This window comes from Anoplolepis gracilipes, chromosome 6 (genome assembly GCF_047496725.1).
Source record: "Anoplolepis gracilipes chromosome 6, ASM4749672v1, whole genome shotgun sequence".
NCBI classification, from domain to species: domain Eukaryota; kingdom Metazoa; phylum Arthropoda; class Insecta; order Hymenoptera; family Formicidae; genus Anoplolepis; species Anoplolepis gracilipes.
Genome location: NC_132975.1, coordinates 9,465,527 through 9,481,088, shown reverse-complemented (window position 1 = coordinate 9,481,088; position 15,562 = coordinate 9,465,527). Strand labels below are relative to the sequence as shown.

Below are 15,562 nucleotides of genomic sequence, written 5' to 3'. Positions count from 1 at the left end.
GAGCCTCAAAGAATCTGATCTTCGAGTGGCGAAGTACTCTTTCGTGAAAAGTCTAAATCCGCTGCGTCATGCGAAAATACGTACTCCTGGTTTCAAGGATTGAATGAATTTCATCGGAGTCACTTTCGATAAAGAGTTCATTAATGTAAGCCACGACAATGAAGTAGCTCGAGAACCGCCATTGTAAGTGGGAGACGAGTGCAACGCGATCGCGTGAAAGGTTCTGGAAAATCATTCCAGGATGAAGATGTCGGTATCGCTTTGTCCAGGATTTCATGGGACTCCGGGATAGTTCATTCAATATTTCGCCGTCGCTTTGCCCTCGATTTGAAGAGGATCGATTTTGCTTTTCATATGGAGGATGTGGTGTAGAAAATTTATGTCGAGTCTTTCAGACGTGAAACTCTGTCACCAATTTCAGCCAGATTTCATGAATTTTTTTTTTATAGAGTACTCAACAAAAAGTAAATAAAAAAAATCACTTATTATAAAAGTATTCTTTCAGAACTTGCTATTGATTTGATTGCTTATTGATTTTTTTTATATGTTGTATGTATATCCTTTCTCAATTACATTTTTCTACATACATGATATCTAATGACAGAATTAACTTTGAAAGTTAAGAGTTTTAGGAAATTATGCTACGATTATATATATGATGGATATATCAAAATGTTTATCAAAATTCAAGAAATTTTGTCTGTGTGAAATCTGTATCATATTTCATAATTAGAGTTTAATGTTGCCAAAATATTTAATTATTAAGATGCCGTATATGATTCTGATACAATCTATATTACTTCTTATATCACCTTCATGTAACGCAATCATATTCCCCAAGTAATCTTTTATATCCTGCCGAGTTCAAGTACGTGGAATGGTATTAATGATGACTCTAAGCGATCAATAATTTTTCTAGATTAGTTCTAGATTAGCCAGTTAGTTAATACCGATTCGATATGTGATGGTTTCTTTTAGGCTGATCATGATATGCCATGCAATGCGAACAATCGAACGTATTTCCGGCGATTGTCGCATGATTACTGAATCAATTAGATTCTAGACATAATGAAAATAATTGGAATACAATCATTTAACCGTGGGCCGAAGGTCAATGCTTGAACTTCGGGGCAGGCATTGATATTTATGCTTATGCGCGCTAATCGTGGGAAGGATGACGTTGAAGTATTATAATAATTTATATACAATTCGGAACGGAGACAATTTCACTTATTTATTCATTTCAGCTTCATGGTCATATGCGGATTGAAAAATAAACAGCTTATGATTGGTTTCAATTAGCAAAAAATATTCGATATTGCTTCTACGACAAACAAAATATTCTCGTCAAATAACTTGTACATTTATTATATTTAATGAATTTGATTTCTAATTCTAGAGTATTCTAATTTATTTATTTATTATACATTTCTTTGAAAGAAATTATAGAGATTATTAAAATCTGTAGATTATAATAAATAATCGCGCTAATTTTGATTTTTTAAAAACATTATTTTAGAAATTCTATTAATTTTTTCATTTTATTAAAGAATATCGTTTATTCTTCAATTGCTTTCAAATCTGTTATTTAAAACGGATAAATATCCAAAAAGGGAACTAGAATTATTATAATTCGTTGTATGAGAATTTCCATGCAAATTTTTTCGCTCGCGGATCGAAGAACAGCAATGCGATTGTCAAGCTAGATGGATGATCGACACGCAGTATCTCAACCATTCTTTTCCTTCCTTGAAGGGGGTAGGTATCGAGCGAGTAGAAAGGGGGAGGTCTGGACAAGATAGAGCTGAAGAAAGGGAGTGAAAGAGAGGGGGAGACGGTATCGTTTCGAATTCGCTCGAAGCGTCGCGAGTAGCTGCCAACGACTCGAGAAACAGAGACCAGGTGCAAAGTGACTCTGGTAGAGTTCCTTGAAGAGGAAGAGGGAGAACCGGAGCGCGACCGGAGTAGTAAGACAGCGGAAGAAAGACGGTAAGATCCGAAGAAGGAGGACAAACAGAGTTCTCGCTCTCGCTATGTCGGACAGAAGTTTCTTGGAACACAATCGCGCATAATACATATGCAGTAGTCCTGGTTGAGTCCGGTACCAGGTTTAGTCCTGGCGAATGAGTGTCCTCGGCCGAGAACAGGCATCGAAGGTGGACATGGGGGATTGTGCAACATGGCCGATATCAACAAGGCACCGTTTGGCAGCTTTTTTTTTCCTACCTTGTCGAAAATTTTTTCGAATGATTTGCAAAACTGATAATGCAAAGAGATAATTTAGATGGATATTATCATTGGATAATACTTACTTATATAAATGTAATTATGATATCTAATTTTTTAGCTTAAATGTGGATAAGGTCGATAAAGAAGTGTTGGTAACATTTTCTTTTCGCAATATTATAATATCTTTTCGTGCCTTTATTATTTATTCTTTTTTATCTATTGTTTTTGACTTAAAATTTACGTGTGACCAACGCACATAAATCAGAGTTGATTTTCTCGATTTACTCAGCGCAAACTGCAAGTACAAGGATAACGCCCACGCGCGAAATAGCGCCGGAAAGCAAGGGGACATTTTAACGAACACCCCTCGCTCATCGATCAAATCGCGATAATAATGCCGATCTTGTCGCGCACACGGCCGGAGAAGAATCGAACGTCGAGCTGGCGTCGAGGGACATCACGACGCTCACAGCCTGCGCGATTATCTCCCGACTTATCGGATACAATAACGGCGCGGGAAAATGTCCCCGGCGCACGATCATGGCCTGTTAAAGGAGCTTTCTACACCCGCACCCTCTCTATGTCGCCCTATCTACATTTTGCAAGATAACACCAAATTAAATTAAACGATGCAACGAATCAGAGTGCAAAGGATATTCCCTTGTCGAGTCTCCTACTATGATGAATACGCGAGACGCCAGATCTAAAAATGTTTCACCTCTACGTAAGTTTATCACGATATATGTATATTCTGTCATTATTTCGTTAACGTTTCTATTCGAGGTATACATAAAATCATAGCGATCCACGAAACATGAAAGTGCAGGTCTACGACTTTTGATTACAAAGTCAAGGAAGTAAGAACGAAATGTTGTAGTATAAAATTTTGATTGATTATCGAAGTTATTTTATTATGACTTAATAGAGAAATTTCTTTCTCGAGACTTTTGTACGAAATTTTTAGACGATTAGGAACGCAATGTGTGCATCGACGAAGGAATAAACAGACGCAGACGTTACAAAGATAAGTTAGCTCGTTCTAGAAATACAAATTTAACTGCCGGCGGCGTTTTATGACCAAGACATAGTGTACGAGTTGCACATCTGCGACGTTTAAGTTCTCATCATTCGCGTGTCCTATGCGGTGCCACTGGAGCGCAATGTATGTACGCATTTACGGCGTGCAAATTATAGTTGAGTCAAGAGAGACGGGCTAGTGCGTGTAACGCGCACGTGTAAAATTCGCTCAGAAATATCCGAAGTCCGCGACGGGGGGTCTTGTCTTCAAGTCAATCGAGCGAATAAGGAAAGATATCGAGTAAGGAATGTCTTGAACTTTTAACCACAGAAACGCCACATAGCTGCGTACATGATAAACAAAAAGTTGCAAACTAATATTATATGAGTGATATAATATTTTTTTAATAAATCTTTATTTCAGGATTACTTATCTATTCGTATACGATTTATAAATAATAATCCGAATTTTCTTAGCTCTCTTTTAATTTCGTCCAAGCTCGCCGTAGTTGTATCCGCTGATCCTAGTGGAGACCAGTTACAGCACATTAATCGGCGTTAATATAACCGTTCCCTGAAATTTGCGGAGGCAGGAAGATCCCGGGATCCGCGGACCCAAGGGTCCAATTAGCCGAGGCCCGGCTCGGCGTGCTCGCATCGACATCTAATTACCGGCCCGGGTATTGTGCGCGTTAATCAACGTTTTCGGAGGGGGAGGGCGGAAAAAGCGTGAGTGACGTAACGGCGAACTAATAACGCACAAATACGGGCCGGATATATCCGCGAAAGGTGAAGTAAACCTGGGCGCACCGGTGGCGGTGGCTGCGCGGCGGTTAATAGGACCACCCGTAGTCGCTACTCTAATACCGGTGCGATTAAATGCAGACAGGATATTAAACCGCGCGCTCCATACAGGCGCGACTGTAATACATTTTGACAATGCATCGCCGAGGCAATAAAGTAAAATCGTAAACCTCTCTTGCCACGCGCTTATCCGCGCTAGCTCGCACCGCGAGAAACCCGGCGCGGCGGGGAAACAATTTAGAAAACACTTGGCTCTATCGTTGGCGCGTTACGTGGCAGTGAACCGCGATACTTTGTCACCCGTTAAACTATGTAGTCGATTCAATATAAAATTCCAGGGTTCAGCGAGTAAATAATGTTTAACGCGACTCTTTATTTCAGAAGGAATGCGATCAATATTACTTCAAAGATGCTTATGATATTGATAATTTATATATATAATATTTCAATTAACACGTTGTTCATGTTTAAGAATAAAGATGGGCGAATATTTCGATTTCAAATATTTGATATAGTAAACATTTTTATACAGCGATCAAAAATATGACGCTTGATAAAATCTCTATACTCGATAGAAAAATAATAATTTTGCAATGTTGATGTTATGTAATGTGTATGAATATAATTCTATGTCTGGAATAATCTAATAGTAATGAGATATTTTTCCATCTCGACACAGTCAAAGATCGTTTTGTAATTATTTTAATTTCACATTAACCTGAGAACACATTATGTTTCGTATATAATACACAATCGGTGCTGTGTTAATTACGTTTAATTTGTCGCTCCGTCCGCGTGCTTTTCGACAATGAGCGTAAAGTTTGGGGACCTCTCACGGACGGAACAGTGTGGACCCGCTAAAACGTTCGGTTTGCGGCATAACTGAAATTCGAGCCGGCAGATCTAATGGTGCCAGAGGCAAATCATCACGTACGGGCCCCTTTTCGGGCCCTGCCGTCACGAAGAATAAAATCGAAGTCACTAGCACGTGAAAAAACCGTCGTATCGTGTTTCGAGCATTAGTTAACGCGCGTATCATCGCAACGGCAACACTTGAATTTGCGATCGGCTCTTGTGCTGTCTCGGCGGCTTACAATGTTAATTCTTTGCATTCAAATATTTCATTAACTGTTTAATTAATGGGGATCGTAAAAAAAGACTCCTCGAATGTTCAGCAAGTGCGTTGCATTCTAATAAAAAAAAAAAATTATTAATTTGATATTCATAAATATTCATATTATTGTGAACAATTGATCAACTGCTTTCTTTCTTTCTATTTTCAATCAGCTTATTAAATAAGATATATGCAATTAGATAACGTATTTTATGATTAATTTTCAAAGTATGCGCTAAATTTAATTAAGAAATACTAATCTCTTTCGAATATATAATATATATAGTATTTTGATAAAATATGATAAAATACAAATATGTCTACATCTCTAATATTTTATATTTTAATTTATAGCAATGTTTCTCCTAACATGCGCAAGACATCAGCAAATCAAGGAACATTTTTTCGCAAAGTGACAGTACTGTAATTTTGCAAATTTTATATCACTCGACGGCATTTTTGAAAGTTTTAGGTATCGTTTCTTTTTTTCTCGCCTCTGCGATCTTCGCATCAAAGACGCAACGTATTGGGACCACTTACTGAAACTGTGGATGCCTTTTAATTTTATTTCCTCGAGCGACGAGGATTTTTCTGAGAACGCTTAAGCAGAGAGCCGTCTATTTTAGCCTCGGGTAAAGATGTTAAAGCGTTAAACGGTGCGCGCTGACGAACGCCACGTAGAGATACCTTAAGATACGAACGACAGCCTGTGTATGTGTGTGTGATGCGGATGCCCGTGCATCATTAACCGTGAACCGCAAATCGAAGCGGGTTTGCCCTAATGAAGCCGTCGCGAAGCAAGATTCCAAAAGAAAAAAAAAATGACACTCGTCGTCGCGCGTGTCAAATAAACGCCGCCGTTCCCACATTTGCAACCATTGTAACGGTAAATTCAGCCTCTCTCATCTTTAAACGTCAATGCTATTAAAACTCGAAGACTATCATGCTAAATGACTTATGCATATTTCAATCGATACAAGACACAATTAACTTATAATTGGAGATATAAATATTGGAAATATATAATTTGGAACATATAATAGCGTCAAATAATTATGGATCAATAAAAGTTAACGAGACAAGAAAATTAATTTTGAGATTAGTTTTTAATTAAAAAATATAACATTTTTATGCAAGCAAGAGTTTATTCTTTTGAAAACTGTTGACTTTTCACAAATTTATTAATTGTGGAAAAAAGAAAAACACTGAAAAAGATTATTTAGAAAAATTAATAAACATGTATAAAATCATTCCGCGGCGATAATCTCAACAAAATTTAAAAAATTATAAAAATGTAAATTTTTGGGCCAATTTATTTTGTGCAAACGACTAAACAGATAAGAATTTTATTTTTTTTTTCATGTGGATAACGATTGCGCTTTTTTTAACTTCATCACCACGATCATTTTTTTTATCGTTCATAAAGTTTGCTTAATTGTACATTTCAATGAAAAACGCACAGTTGCGTCCCTGACGCTCTCATCTCCCCGGCGCGGCGTCTTAACCCGTGCGCCGGTCTTCGTCGGGATATCGTCTGTAAGATGAGACGCACCAGAGAAGCGCACCCGATACGGTGGACTAATTGGCCGATAAATCAACCGCCGGCTTACCTTCCTTCTCCGGCTCCGCGCTCCTGACCTTCTAGATTCATAGGTAGACCATCCGGACGTGCGGTACACGTAGGCCTGATTTCGAATGCGAATTCATCGAACAAACTGTATCGACCTCGGTGCTGACGTGCTGGATCTCGATTAAATCGTTCGAGCGAATTTTATCCGACGAGCGCTTGCATCGCTTCGATTATTCGTTCCTGGAATATGCAAAATTGTACATAATTGTAAATACCTTTCATATGGAATACATTTATAGTATATCGATAGTCGATATCAAACTAATTTGTATATTGCATTAATATTACTCTGCTCAATTTTCATAATCTTAACAAGGGCTTAGATTATCAATTCATAATCTAACGAGAATATTTTATAATCGTCGAACCCCTTATATAATTTAATAAATTTTTAGCTACATTATAATTATAGATATGCTAATTCATTTTAAATAGATAGTATAATAAAGTCATGATTGTTAATAAAAAAACAGCTACATTTAATTATTGACAGCAGTTGTTTCGTAGCACAGGTAAAATACTTGATAATTAAGATAATTAGATCGCGTCGATAAATCGCTTCGAAGACAAGAAAATTAATGACAGTACGTAAATTGACGTAAATGTATCGAGTACAGCGGGTCCAATTACAACAGCATCAACAAATCGCGCGTCGTATTATTCACCGTTCGTGTCCCGCGTACACGTGCGTCTCCGAGAAAGAACGAAGATCGCCGCGGGCACGTAGCTCCGGTAGCTCCGGTAGCTCCGGTAATTTGTGTCCGCAAGCGACGAGGCGAGGCGAGGCGAGGCGAGGCGAGGCGAGGCGAGGCGAGGCGCGACGCGACGCGACGCGTCCTCGCCGAAGAGAAGCACGTCGCGCCGATGCGATATCTTTCGTGCGAAAGCAGCGAGAATGTGAGAAAGCAGAGTGTCGGAACAGGTTCTCTCCTCGGTTTCCGGGGGCAGATCGGCGGCGGTGCCGGGCAGAGCAGGGGGCGATGGTCAGGCTACATAAACCACCACCACTACGTACGCGCGCTAATCGCATCGGACGAACTTGTCGGAATTAATTGGTCTCACCAATTAACGCGCGCTCTCTCGGGCTGCTGCTGCTGCTGTGTTGAGGAACGAACGGGGACCATCGTCTGGTGTCGATCGAGACGGAACGGCACTCCTACCGCCATCTCTGTCCCGTACGTGTTATTAATATCTGTCAGTTGGTGAAAATACTGAATTATCGAAGGTGAAGGTGGTGTGCTTTTATCAGATGATAAATATTCATCGTACGTATTTGTCCGAATTTGTGGCGCTAGATGGACATACTTGTTACGATCTATGTGTTCCGGTTTTATAGGCATCGTCATGTATTTATTGCCACTTCGGTATTGAAAGTCGATTATCACCAATTATTTGATAGGAGGCTCCTAAGATAAATTGTGAAATACAGCAACGAAATTTATGTTTTAAGAAATTTATCTAACAATAAGGTAAACGAAAACTGTTATATACATATGTGTATATATATATATATATATATATATATATATATATATATACATATATCTATCACAGCACACTTCCATCCTAATTCTCCATCGAATTTAAATCAATTTTTCCATAATGTCACGCTATTTCTTGATGAGAAAACTTTGTTGTTTATAACTCGAGCCTTTTTCAATTAACAAGATATACGGGCTAGAACGTACCTTTTTCTTTTTCAGTGGATTCGAGGGTCCGTGAAAACAAACCGCGAGAATGAAGCAGCGAATTCGACAGCGATCTTTCGGCGATTCGAATCTCGCGTCAGCGCTGCGACGTGCGGCGCGCATGCGCGGGTCGCGCGCTGCGTACGGCTCCGCACGACACCGCAATGTCGGCCGTCGCGCATACCGTGTCAGGAACGTCGCTCGCGTTTTCCGCGATTTTCTAAGTGAAAACGTACATCGCGCGCGCCCGCCACCGCCGTCCAGTGCTGTGCTATGACCGTGTGATCTGCAGGTGACGAGGATCCGCCGCCGTTTCGCCGCAGCTCGTGCCACTCCCGAAGATGGGTGAGTACAAAATCAGCGAACGCCGGCTAACGCTCTCGCCTCGTCTCTTTCACTCTATCTTTCCTCTTTCTTTTCCTTCGTTTCTTTCTCGCTCTCTCTCTCTCTTTTTCTGTCTTTTGTGTCATGTCGACGGACTTCGTAACTTAGGGCTAGGAGACGCAAGAGGAGAACGAGAAAGTAGGAAGGAATGCGGCGTCCGTCTGTCTGTCCGTCCGTCCGTCCGTCCGTCCATCCATCCGTCCGTATATTCGTCCGTCCGTTCGCGTTCCAACTCGCGTGCATAGGAAGGGGGGTACGCCCCTGTGTCGTGTCGTGCAGTTTCCGTCTGATTTTCACGAGCTCGCACTCATCTGAGAGCGGCTAATGTTTTCCGAAAGGCTCGTACCGCGAACTCACTCGGTGGTCTATAAATAGGTGAATCCGTCGGTTTGACGTTTTCTAGGGCGAACGCCTATCCTCCCTCCCTCCATCCCTTTCCTCCCTCGCGTATACGTAAGATGCGTGAGCGAGAATCCCCCTTGCCTCTTTCCTTTCCCCCCTCCTCCCCTCTTCCTGTGGCTCTTTCTCTCTGCCTCCGTTTTCCTTTTCTTGTTTTGCATATCGCATTTTATGCGACGCGTTTGTTCGAAGAATTTCGCATCGTTCGATCCTATGACTGCTTTCCTACTCTTTTCTCTCTCTTTTTTTTTTTTTTTTTTTTTTTTTTTTTTTATTTAGGGACGAGTCCCTCGCTCGTCCCCTTCTGATCTTCTTATGCGCGAGAAAAACGAGCCTTTTCTTCTTCCTTTTTCTATTGGTTTATTTTTGCATTGCATTCTCGATGTGATCAGGTTTTCATGAAAAATCTGGCTTTATTAACTGTCGATTATTAACTGTCTTGTTAGACGTTTTACATAGGTTGTTTCCTTTAATTATATCTATTTTTATTTCTCTATGCTGGAGAATCATATTTAATTTTAGATTGCTATTTAGAGCAATGTAGATCAGAAATGTAACGCAAATCACTTTTAATAAGAAATGTTTACTAAAACGATATATGTATATTGAGTCGAGGATGAGACAGATAAATGGAATAATTAAATAAAATATATATAATTAAAAAATATAATAAGCATTTATATTAATATTATAATCACACGATGGTAATAATATATATATATATATATATATTATTATTCATAAATAGCTATCTTAATATTGTTTTTTTAATAAATGCCAGATAATACTAATTTTTATAAATATCTCTTACCTTATATATATATATATATATATATATAAGGTAAGAGATATTTATAAAAATCAAATCAAAAAACAATATTAAGATAGCTATTTATGAATAATAATAATAAGATAATATTATTGCATAAATAAATTATAAATTATATAACATTATAGCCTAGTTCTTTGTTTTTCTGCAATTCAAGATCTGTATCGTTTCACGTCTAATCGTTCAATTTTGTGCTATAAATAACGTATATGACACATATTCTGCAAGTCGCGATAGTGCAACTTGCGGGCGCGCTTTTGACGTTTCGTCGTGAATGCCGGCACGAGCAAGTACTTGTGAATAGAATTGCTGATGATATTAGATGCTTTCGCGCTCGAGAACTGCAATTTATTACCGCTTTAATATTTCGAGAGTATCGATTATTTTTCTTACCATGAAAATGAAAAACATTGCAACATCGGTATTATCGAGGTACATACACTGTACAAGTACACATTCTCTTTTTTTTTTTTTTTTTTTTTAACCAACCATAAATTATTAAGAAAAGTGAGACAAAGAGGATTTTTTCATAAAAGAAAACAGTATCTTAAACATTCTACTTTATTGTTTAATTGTAATTTTGATAGTTTTTCGACTTTTAATATTCGTGTAACGCGTCGCGAAGCGTATGTACTCTGTCACATGAACGAATCGCGAATCCGCCGATTACTTGCAATCATGTGAATTATTTGCCATCCTAATTACGAGGTTGATTATCTACGTGCCACGTCGGAGGAGCCGGCGATTCCGCCAACGAGACGCCAGTGGTCCCATAATTCGCTCGTTGCAATTTCATCTCCTACTCGTGTGACTGATGCACGCGCGTGCCGGATCCATATTCAGCCGAGGCGTACTCTTCACACAACGAAATGTCACTCTATTGTTAATTATCTTACATGACCCATATAATATAGAATAATTCCATAGTTTCTACATAAATATATGATCAGAGAGATAATTAGTTTGTAGAGAAAACTTTTATACGGAAAGTTATCTTTATGATAATTGCATTACATGACTACAGAGCATTAGATAAACCTAAAATTATTATTGCGTGATAGCCAATTCTCCGGTCAATAAAAAAAAATTTCTAGCATCTTTCTTTCGTTAAAAAAATTAAAAAAAAAAAGTTTTGACAATTTTATTGAAATATACTGGAATTTTATCATTCTCTCTTCGATTAAAAAAAAAGACATATAAATTAAAAATTAAATGCGAGAGAAAAGCTGTTTCTATGTGGTTTCACGTTGTTATATATTAATAGTATTATTTATTAATTAATTCAATTATTTGCGCGTATTTAAAAGTTAAAAACTAGACAGTAATTTCCAAGTAATTTTGGATAAATTTATTTTTCGAATAATTAACAATTTCCCTCGGAATACATGTTACATTTGAGTAGTTACTTACATTGCAGCGCGTGGATTTGGTCATTACATATTTGTCTTCGACATTTGTTTATCGATCATGTTACGACACTGTCGTAACCTCGATCTGCGGTATTACGTGGCTGTCGGTCTTACAATGCACACATACCGTACGTAAACGCGAAGACCTTATACGCAAGGCGGTATAACACGCGGCCATTTCACGCACGACGAGAAACGTTTACATAATAGATCAGTTAACGACAAAGCGCGTTAATTCGGAGCAACGATTGACGTATCGCGGTATTGATCCATTTCTCGGTTTCCCTTGGACGTTGACACATTTACGAGCGCGGGGGCGTACCCCCCTTCTTCTTCAGCTTCTATCCTGGAAAATGCTATTAACGCGTTTCGCTGAAACTGCAAACCCACTGCTGATCGATATCTATTCCCTGTACACGGTGGACGCTGCATTTCTTGAGGGGGAATCCCCTGCTGCGGTGAAGGTCCCTAATTGGTGTCGACGAAAGGTCGAGCACGAAAATGGTTTGCTTTCGGAAATAGCATGAAACTCGTATAATTCTTGTACCAAATTTCTCAAATTTCTGCGAATTATATATAATTATTTTTTAGAGAATTATAATGAGAATTTTTTTGTACAACTATTTCATGATAATTTCGAAATTAATAATTCTCCTTTGGAAAGTTATTAAATGCTTGAAATATTTTTAAGAAAAAAAAGAAATGGCATTATTTTAAAATATTAATCATTTGTAAAAATAGTAATACAAGCATAAGTTTTGAATATTTAATTATAAATTCTTGAAGGAAATATTACATCATCAAGCTGAGAAGGCTCTGTAAGCAAAAGTTGTCTATATCCTAGATCAATATTCCAGGCGCTTATTGGTGCATACGATGCGCAGCGTGCATTGACTGCGCCGGAGGGTCTTTTGACTTATTGTTAGTCTCGAGAACGTAATGCAATTTTAAAATTGTACAATGCAGTAATGTTTATTGACTTTTTAATTATACTTATCTTGTCCTTTTTCGACATAAAAAAATTCATAAAATAATTTAATAGTAACACTAGCATAACATTATTAGTAATTACTAATTTTATTTCTATATTAAGATCTACTTGAGAATAAGAATAATTTGTTTTACTTCGATATTTTTCAAAATAGAATTAAATTATTAAGAAATTTATCATGAGAATGTTTATTATAAAGACAAACTTTTTTTATAAATTAAAAGAGTAATGCAATAACATTTCTTATTCGGTATTAATCATATAATCTTGTTGTGCAAAACCAGTTTAAACTGACGGAATTAGGACACCGCATACATGATGATAAAATTATGACAGACGCCGGATATCTTCTCGGTTCATAACTGGATTATAAAGCCTTATATATATATATATATATATATATATATATATATATATATATATGTAACAACTTTCTATTTATGAATTGCATTTAAATATAGCACTTAAATAATTGCACTTCATATTCCAATCCTATTTGATAAATATCATTAATATTACTGTAAATTACCATCTTAAGAATATAATTTATGCCTACGTAAAAAATATCTTCAAAGAAATCTGTAGAGCCTTGCAAAGTTTGAAACTACTTATCATTGATATCTTAAAATTTAAATTGTCAAAAATTTATTACGCGTCTGCATTTTTACTGCGCGAATTCATAAATAATTCTATCAATTAAAACTTTAATTTTTTTCTATTAATTATAAAACTTTCCAACTTTAGACGACCTCTTTTGCTAATACATGTATTGGACATTCAAATAGATTACTAAAAGTTGAGGAAAAAGGATGAGAAGAAACGATTGCGGCAAAATACAAAGCGTAAAGTCACTTCTGCCGATCTGAGATTAGGCTTTCACAGGGCGTAGTCAACCGTGAAAAGTAAACGTTATCTGCGCCGACTGTACGAGTGACAATCTCGCGGGACTCGGGACTCGACGCACGATTCTCCTCCGCAGGCAGTCGTCGATCGGCAGTCGCAGCGATCATATCGCTCGTGATATCGCAGATGGTTCGCGTTAATTTTTCATATTATTCATAATTGTTTCGAAATTCAGGTTAACTCATCAAAAAAAGTGAATGATCGCGATTAATCGGCTAAAGAAAATTTCTACGTATAAAATTTCGTGTACACTAAACGTATATATATATATATATATATATATATATACTAAACGTATACATATATTTATTTATAGTCGAGTGAAAATGTATACTAGATAAAATCAAGGTTCCTACATTCCGTAAAAATTAGTCACGCTATTATCGATGCACTTCACTCTTGGCAAACAACTTAATTGCCTTCAGCAAAATTGATATCTCTAGCTAATCTTTACCGGTGACGTTATTACTTATTGTTTTACAACAGCATGTACAGGGTGTTGCGAATAAAATAAATTTGGTTAAAAAACGCGAAATATGTGATGTAATCTCGATTTATTAGATTCGTTGCAACTAAATCGATTTTTCTTCTATATTTTTTTGAATAAAATTTTTTAAGCTGATTTATCAAGCTATGTCATTGATTCTCTCGCTGACAAATTTCAGTTGAATATCACACGATTCTATGACAAATCGCTCGGACTTTGAGAATCCGGAATCAAATTTTTGATCGGTGCAAATCGCGCCCATCAGTTCTTCGCTTGACGCTATCTTATCGGTATCTCTTGGCACATCATCGCGCGGGGAAAGTAAAAAGGAAGAAGAGTTGTGCGGGCCGGGCGGCTTGTGACCCTGAAGTTACGCAACACGCAATCAGCAAGCACAATGAAATCGAAGACTAGCGAGAGTCTCATAGCTAGTGAAAGCAAAGCGGGAATCAAGAGAGACGGTGCCGACGAGCACAAGCAAAAACAGTTGAAAAAAGGTAAGGAAACGGAAGCCGCAAAAAACCGACGAATCGTTTCCTCGAAGCAGTTTTTGTTCTACGGCCGCCGTAATGATCCTTTGCTTTACCTCTTCGGCTTGCATCCGTCTGTAATTATATGGTTGATAATGCGACGAGATTGCGATTAGAGCTGCAATAGATTTTCGATGATAAAATTGCTATTATTTTATACAGATTTTATAATGATATTTAAATGAATCATCAGCTATTCAAAACGTTAACTTTTCCTACAGTATCGCTATCTTTCAATTTCGTGTTCGTTCCCCATCACTTCCATCTCATTGTGCTTGTTTGCATAATGGTGATAATAAATAAATGATGATATTATTATAGATAAGAAAAATTTGCGGGTAAAACCAGCATGGCCGATAATGCCGAATAAAGCTTACCTCGAAATATATTTGTTCATCGTATCAATATTCATTAATCGTTAGAATTATCGATTTGCTGAATACATTAATTTTCATTGAAAAAGAAATTAATAACATAAAAAAATAACTTATAAATCTCACTCCTCTTATATTTTTCAATTGACAGAATTGAATCCGTATCTCGTATTAAAATAAAATCTATCTCGATAAAAGGTAGACTTGTAATTAAAATTTACAAGATAATGTTAAATCTATCGCGATAGTATTTTACAGCATGTCGTTCATCCGCGTTTATCAACTCTTGGTTCACAACTGGTTTAAAGTTCCGGCGATGTATCACGGCGACACACGACTCGACACTTAAATTACATGATGCGAAAGTATCTTGTATAATACCATGCGAGTCGCGGTATTCAGAAAAACGGGATATTTGCATATTATACGATACTCATTCCTCTCAGTCATGAATATCTTCGTCACGATTTTCGTTGTTCGTGACAAGGCAAATCCGAGGAACGTGACGTGGCGCACGCCAAAGGCATTTTTACCCATCCCGATATATTGTTCTTCAAAGGAAAAAATATATATTCCGCGGTAAATTAGATAACGATTGTGGTATTTCGTTCGTAACAGCTGAGACAAAAACGCCAAATATATATATATATATATATATTTTTGTTTGCACTATAATATGTTTTCAAATTAATGTATCAAATGCAACGTCGAGTTAAATCTAAATTTAATACGTTTCGAAAGAAAACTAACAACGATTATTTGACAGTGTCAAAT

The 15,562-nt window shown here is 37.2% G+C and overlaps 1 protein-coding gene and 1 long non-coding RNA gene across 19 annotated transcripts in view; one reads left to right on the top strand and one right to left on the bottom strand.

Annotated features, from left to right (window-relative positions):
• Window positions 1-15,072, bottom strand: part of LOC140667357 (uncharacterized) — a 39,444-nt gene extending 24,372 nt beyond the window's left edge. For both annotated transcript variants that reach the window (XR_012046988.1, XR_012046987.1), the window contains exons 1-2: window positions 14,792-15,072; window positions 6,775-6,974 (exon numbers count right to left, since the gene is read on the bottom strand). This is a non-coding gene — a long non-coding RNA (uncharacterized lncRNA). The remainder of the gene's footprint in view (window positions 1-6,774; window positions 6,975-14,791) is intronic.
• Window positions 8,648-15,562, top strand: part of Unc-115a (actin binding LIM protein Uncoordinated 115a) — a 28,217-nt gene continuing 21,302 nt past the window's right edge. For 4 of the 17 annotated variants that reach the window (XR_012046985.1, XM_072895181.1, XM_072895180.1 and 1 more), the window contains exons 1-2: window positions 13,365-13,526; window positions 14,063-14,381. Coding sequence is in view for 16 of the 17 variants with exons in the window: in XM_072895181.1 (XP_072751282.1) it covers window positions 14,282-14,381 (100 nt within the window). In the remaining variant the exon portion in view is untranslated. Of the gene's footprint in view, window positions 8,828-13,355; window positions 13,527-13,549; window positions 13,655-14,062; window positions 14,382-15,562 lie in introns of those variants that run through there. The other 13 variants (XM_072895179.1, XM_072895173.1, XM_072895188.1 and 10 more) reach the window with 12 other exon arrangements.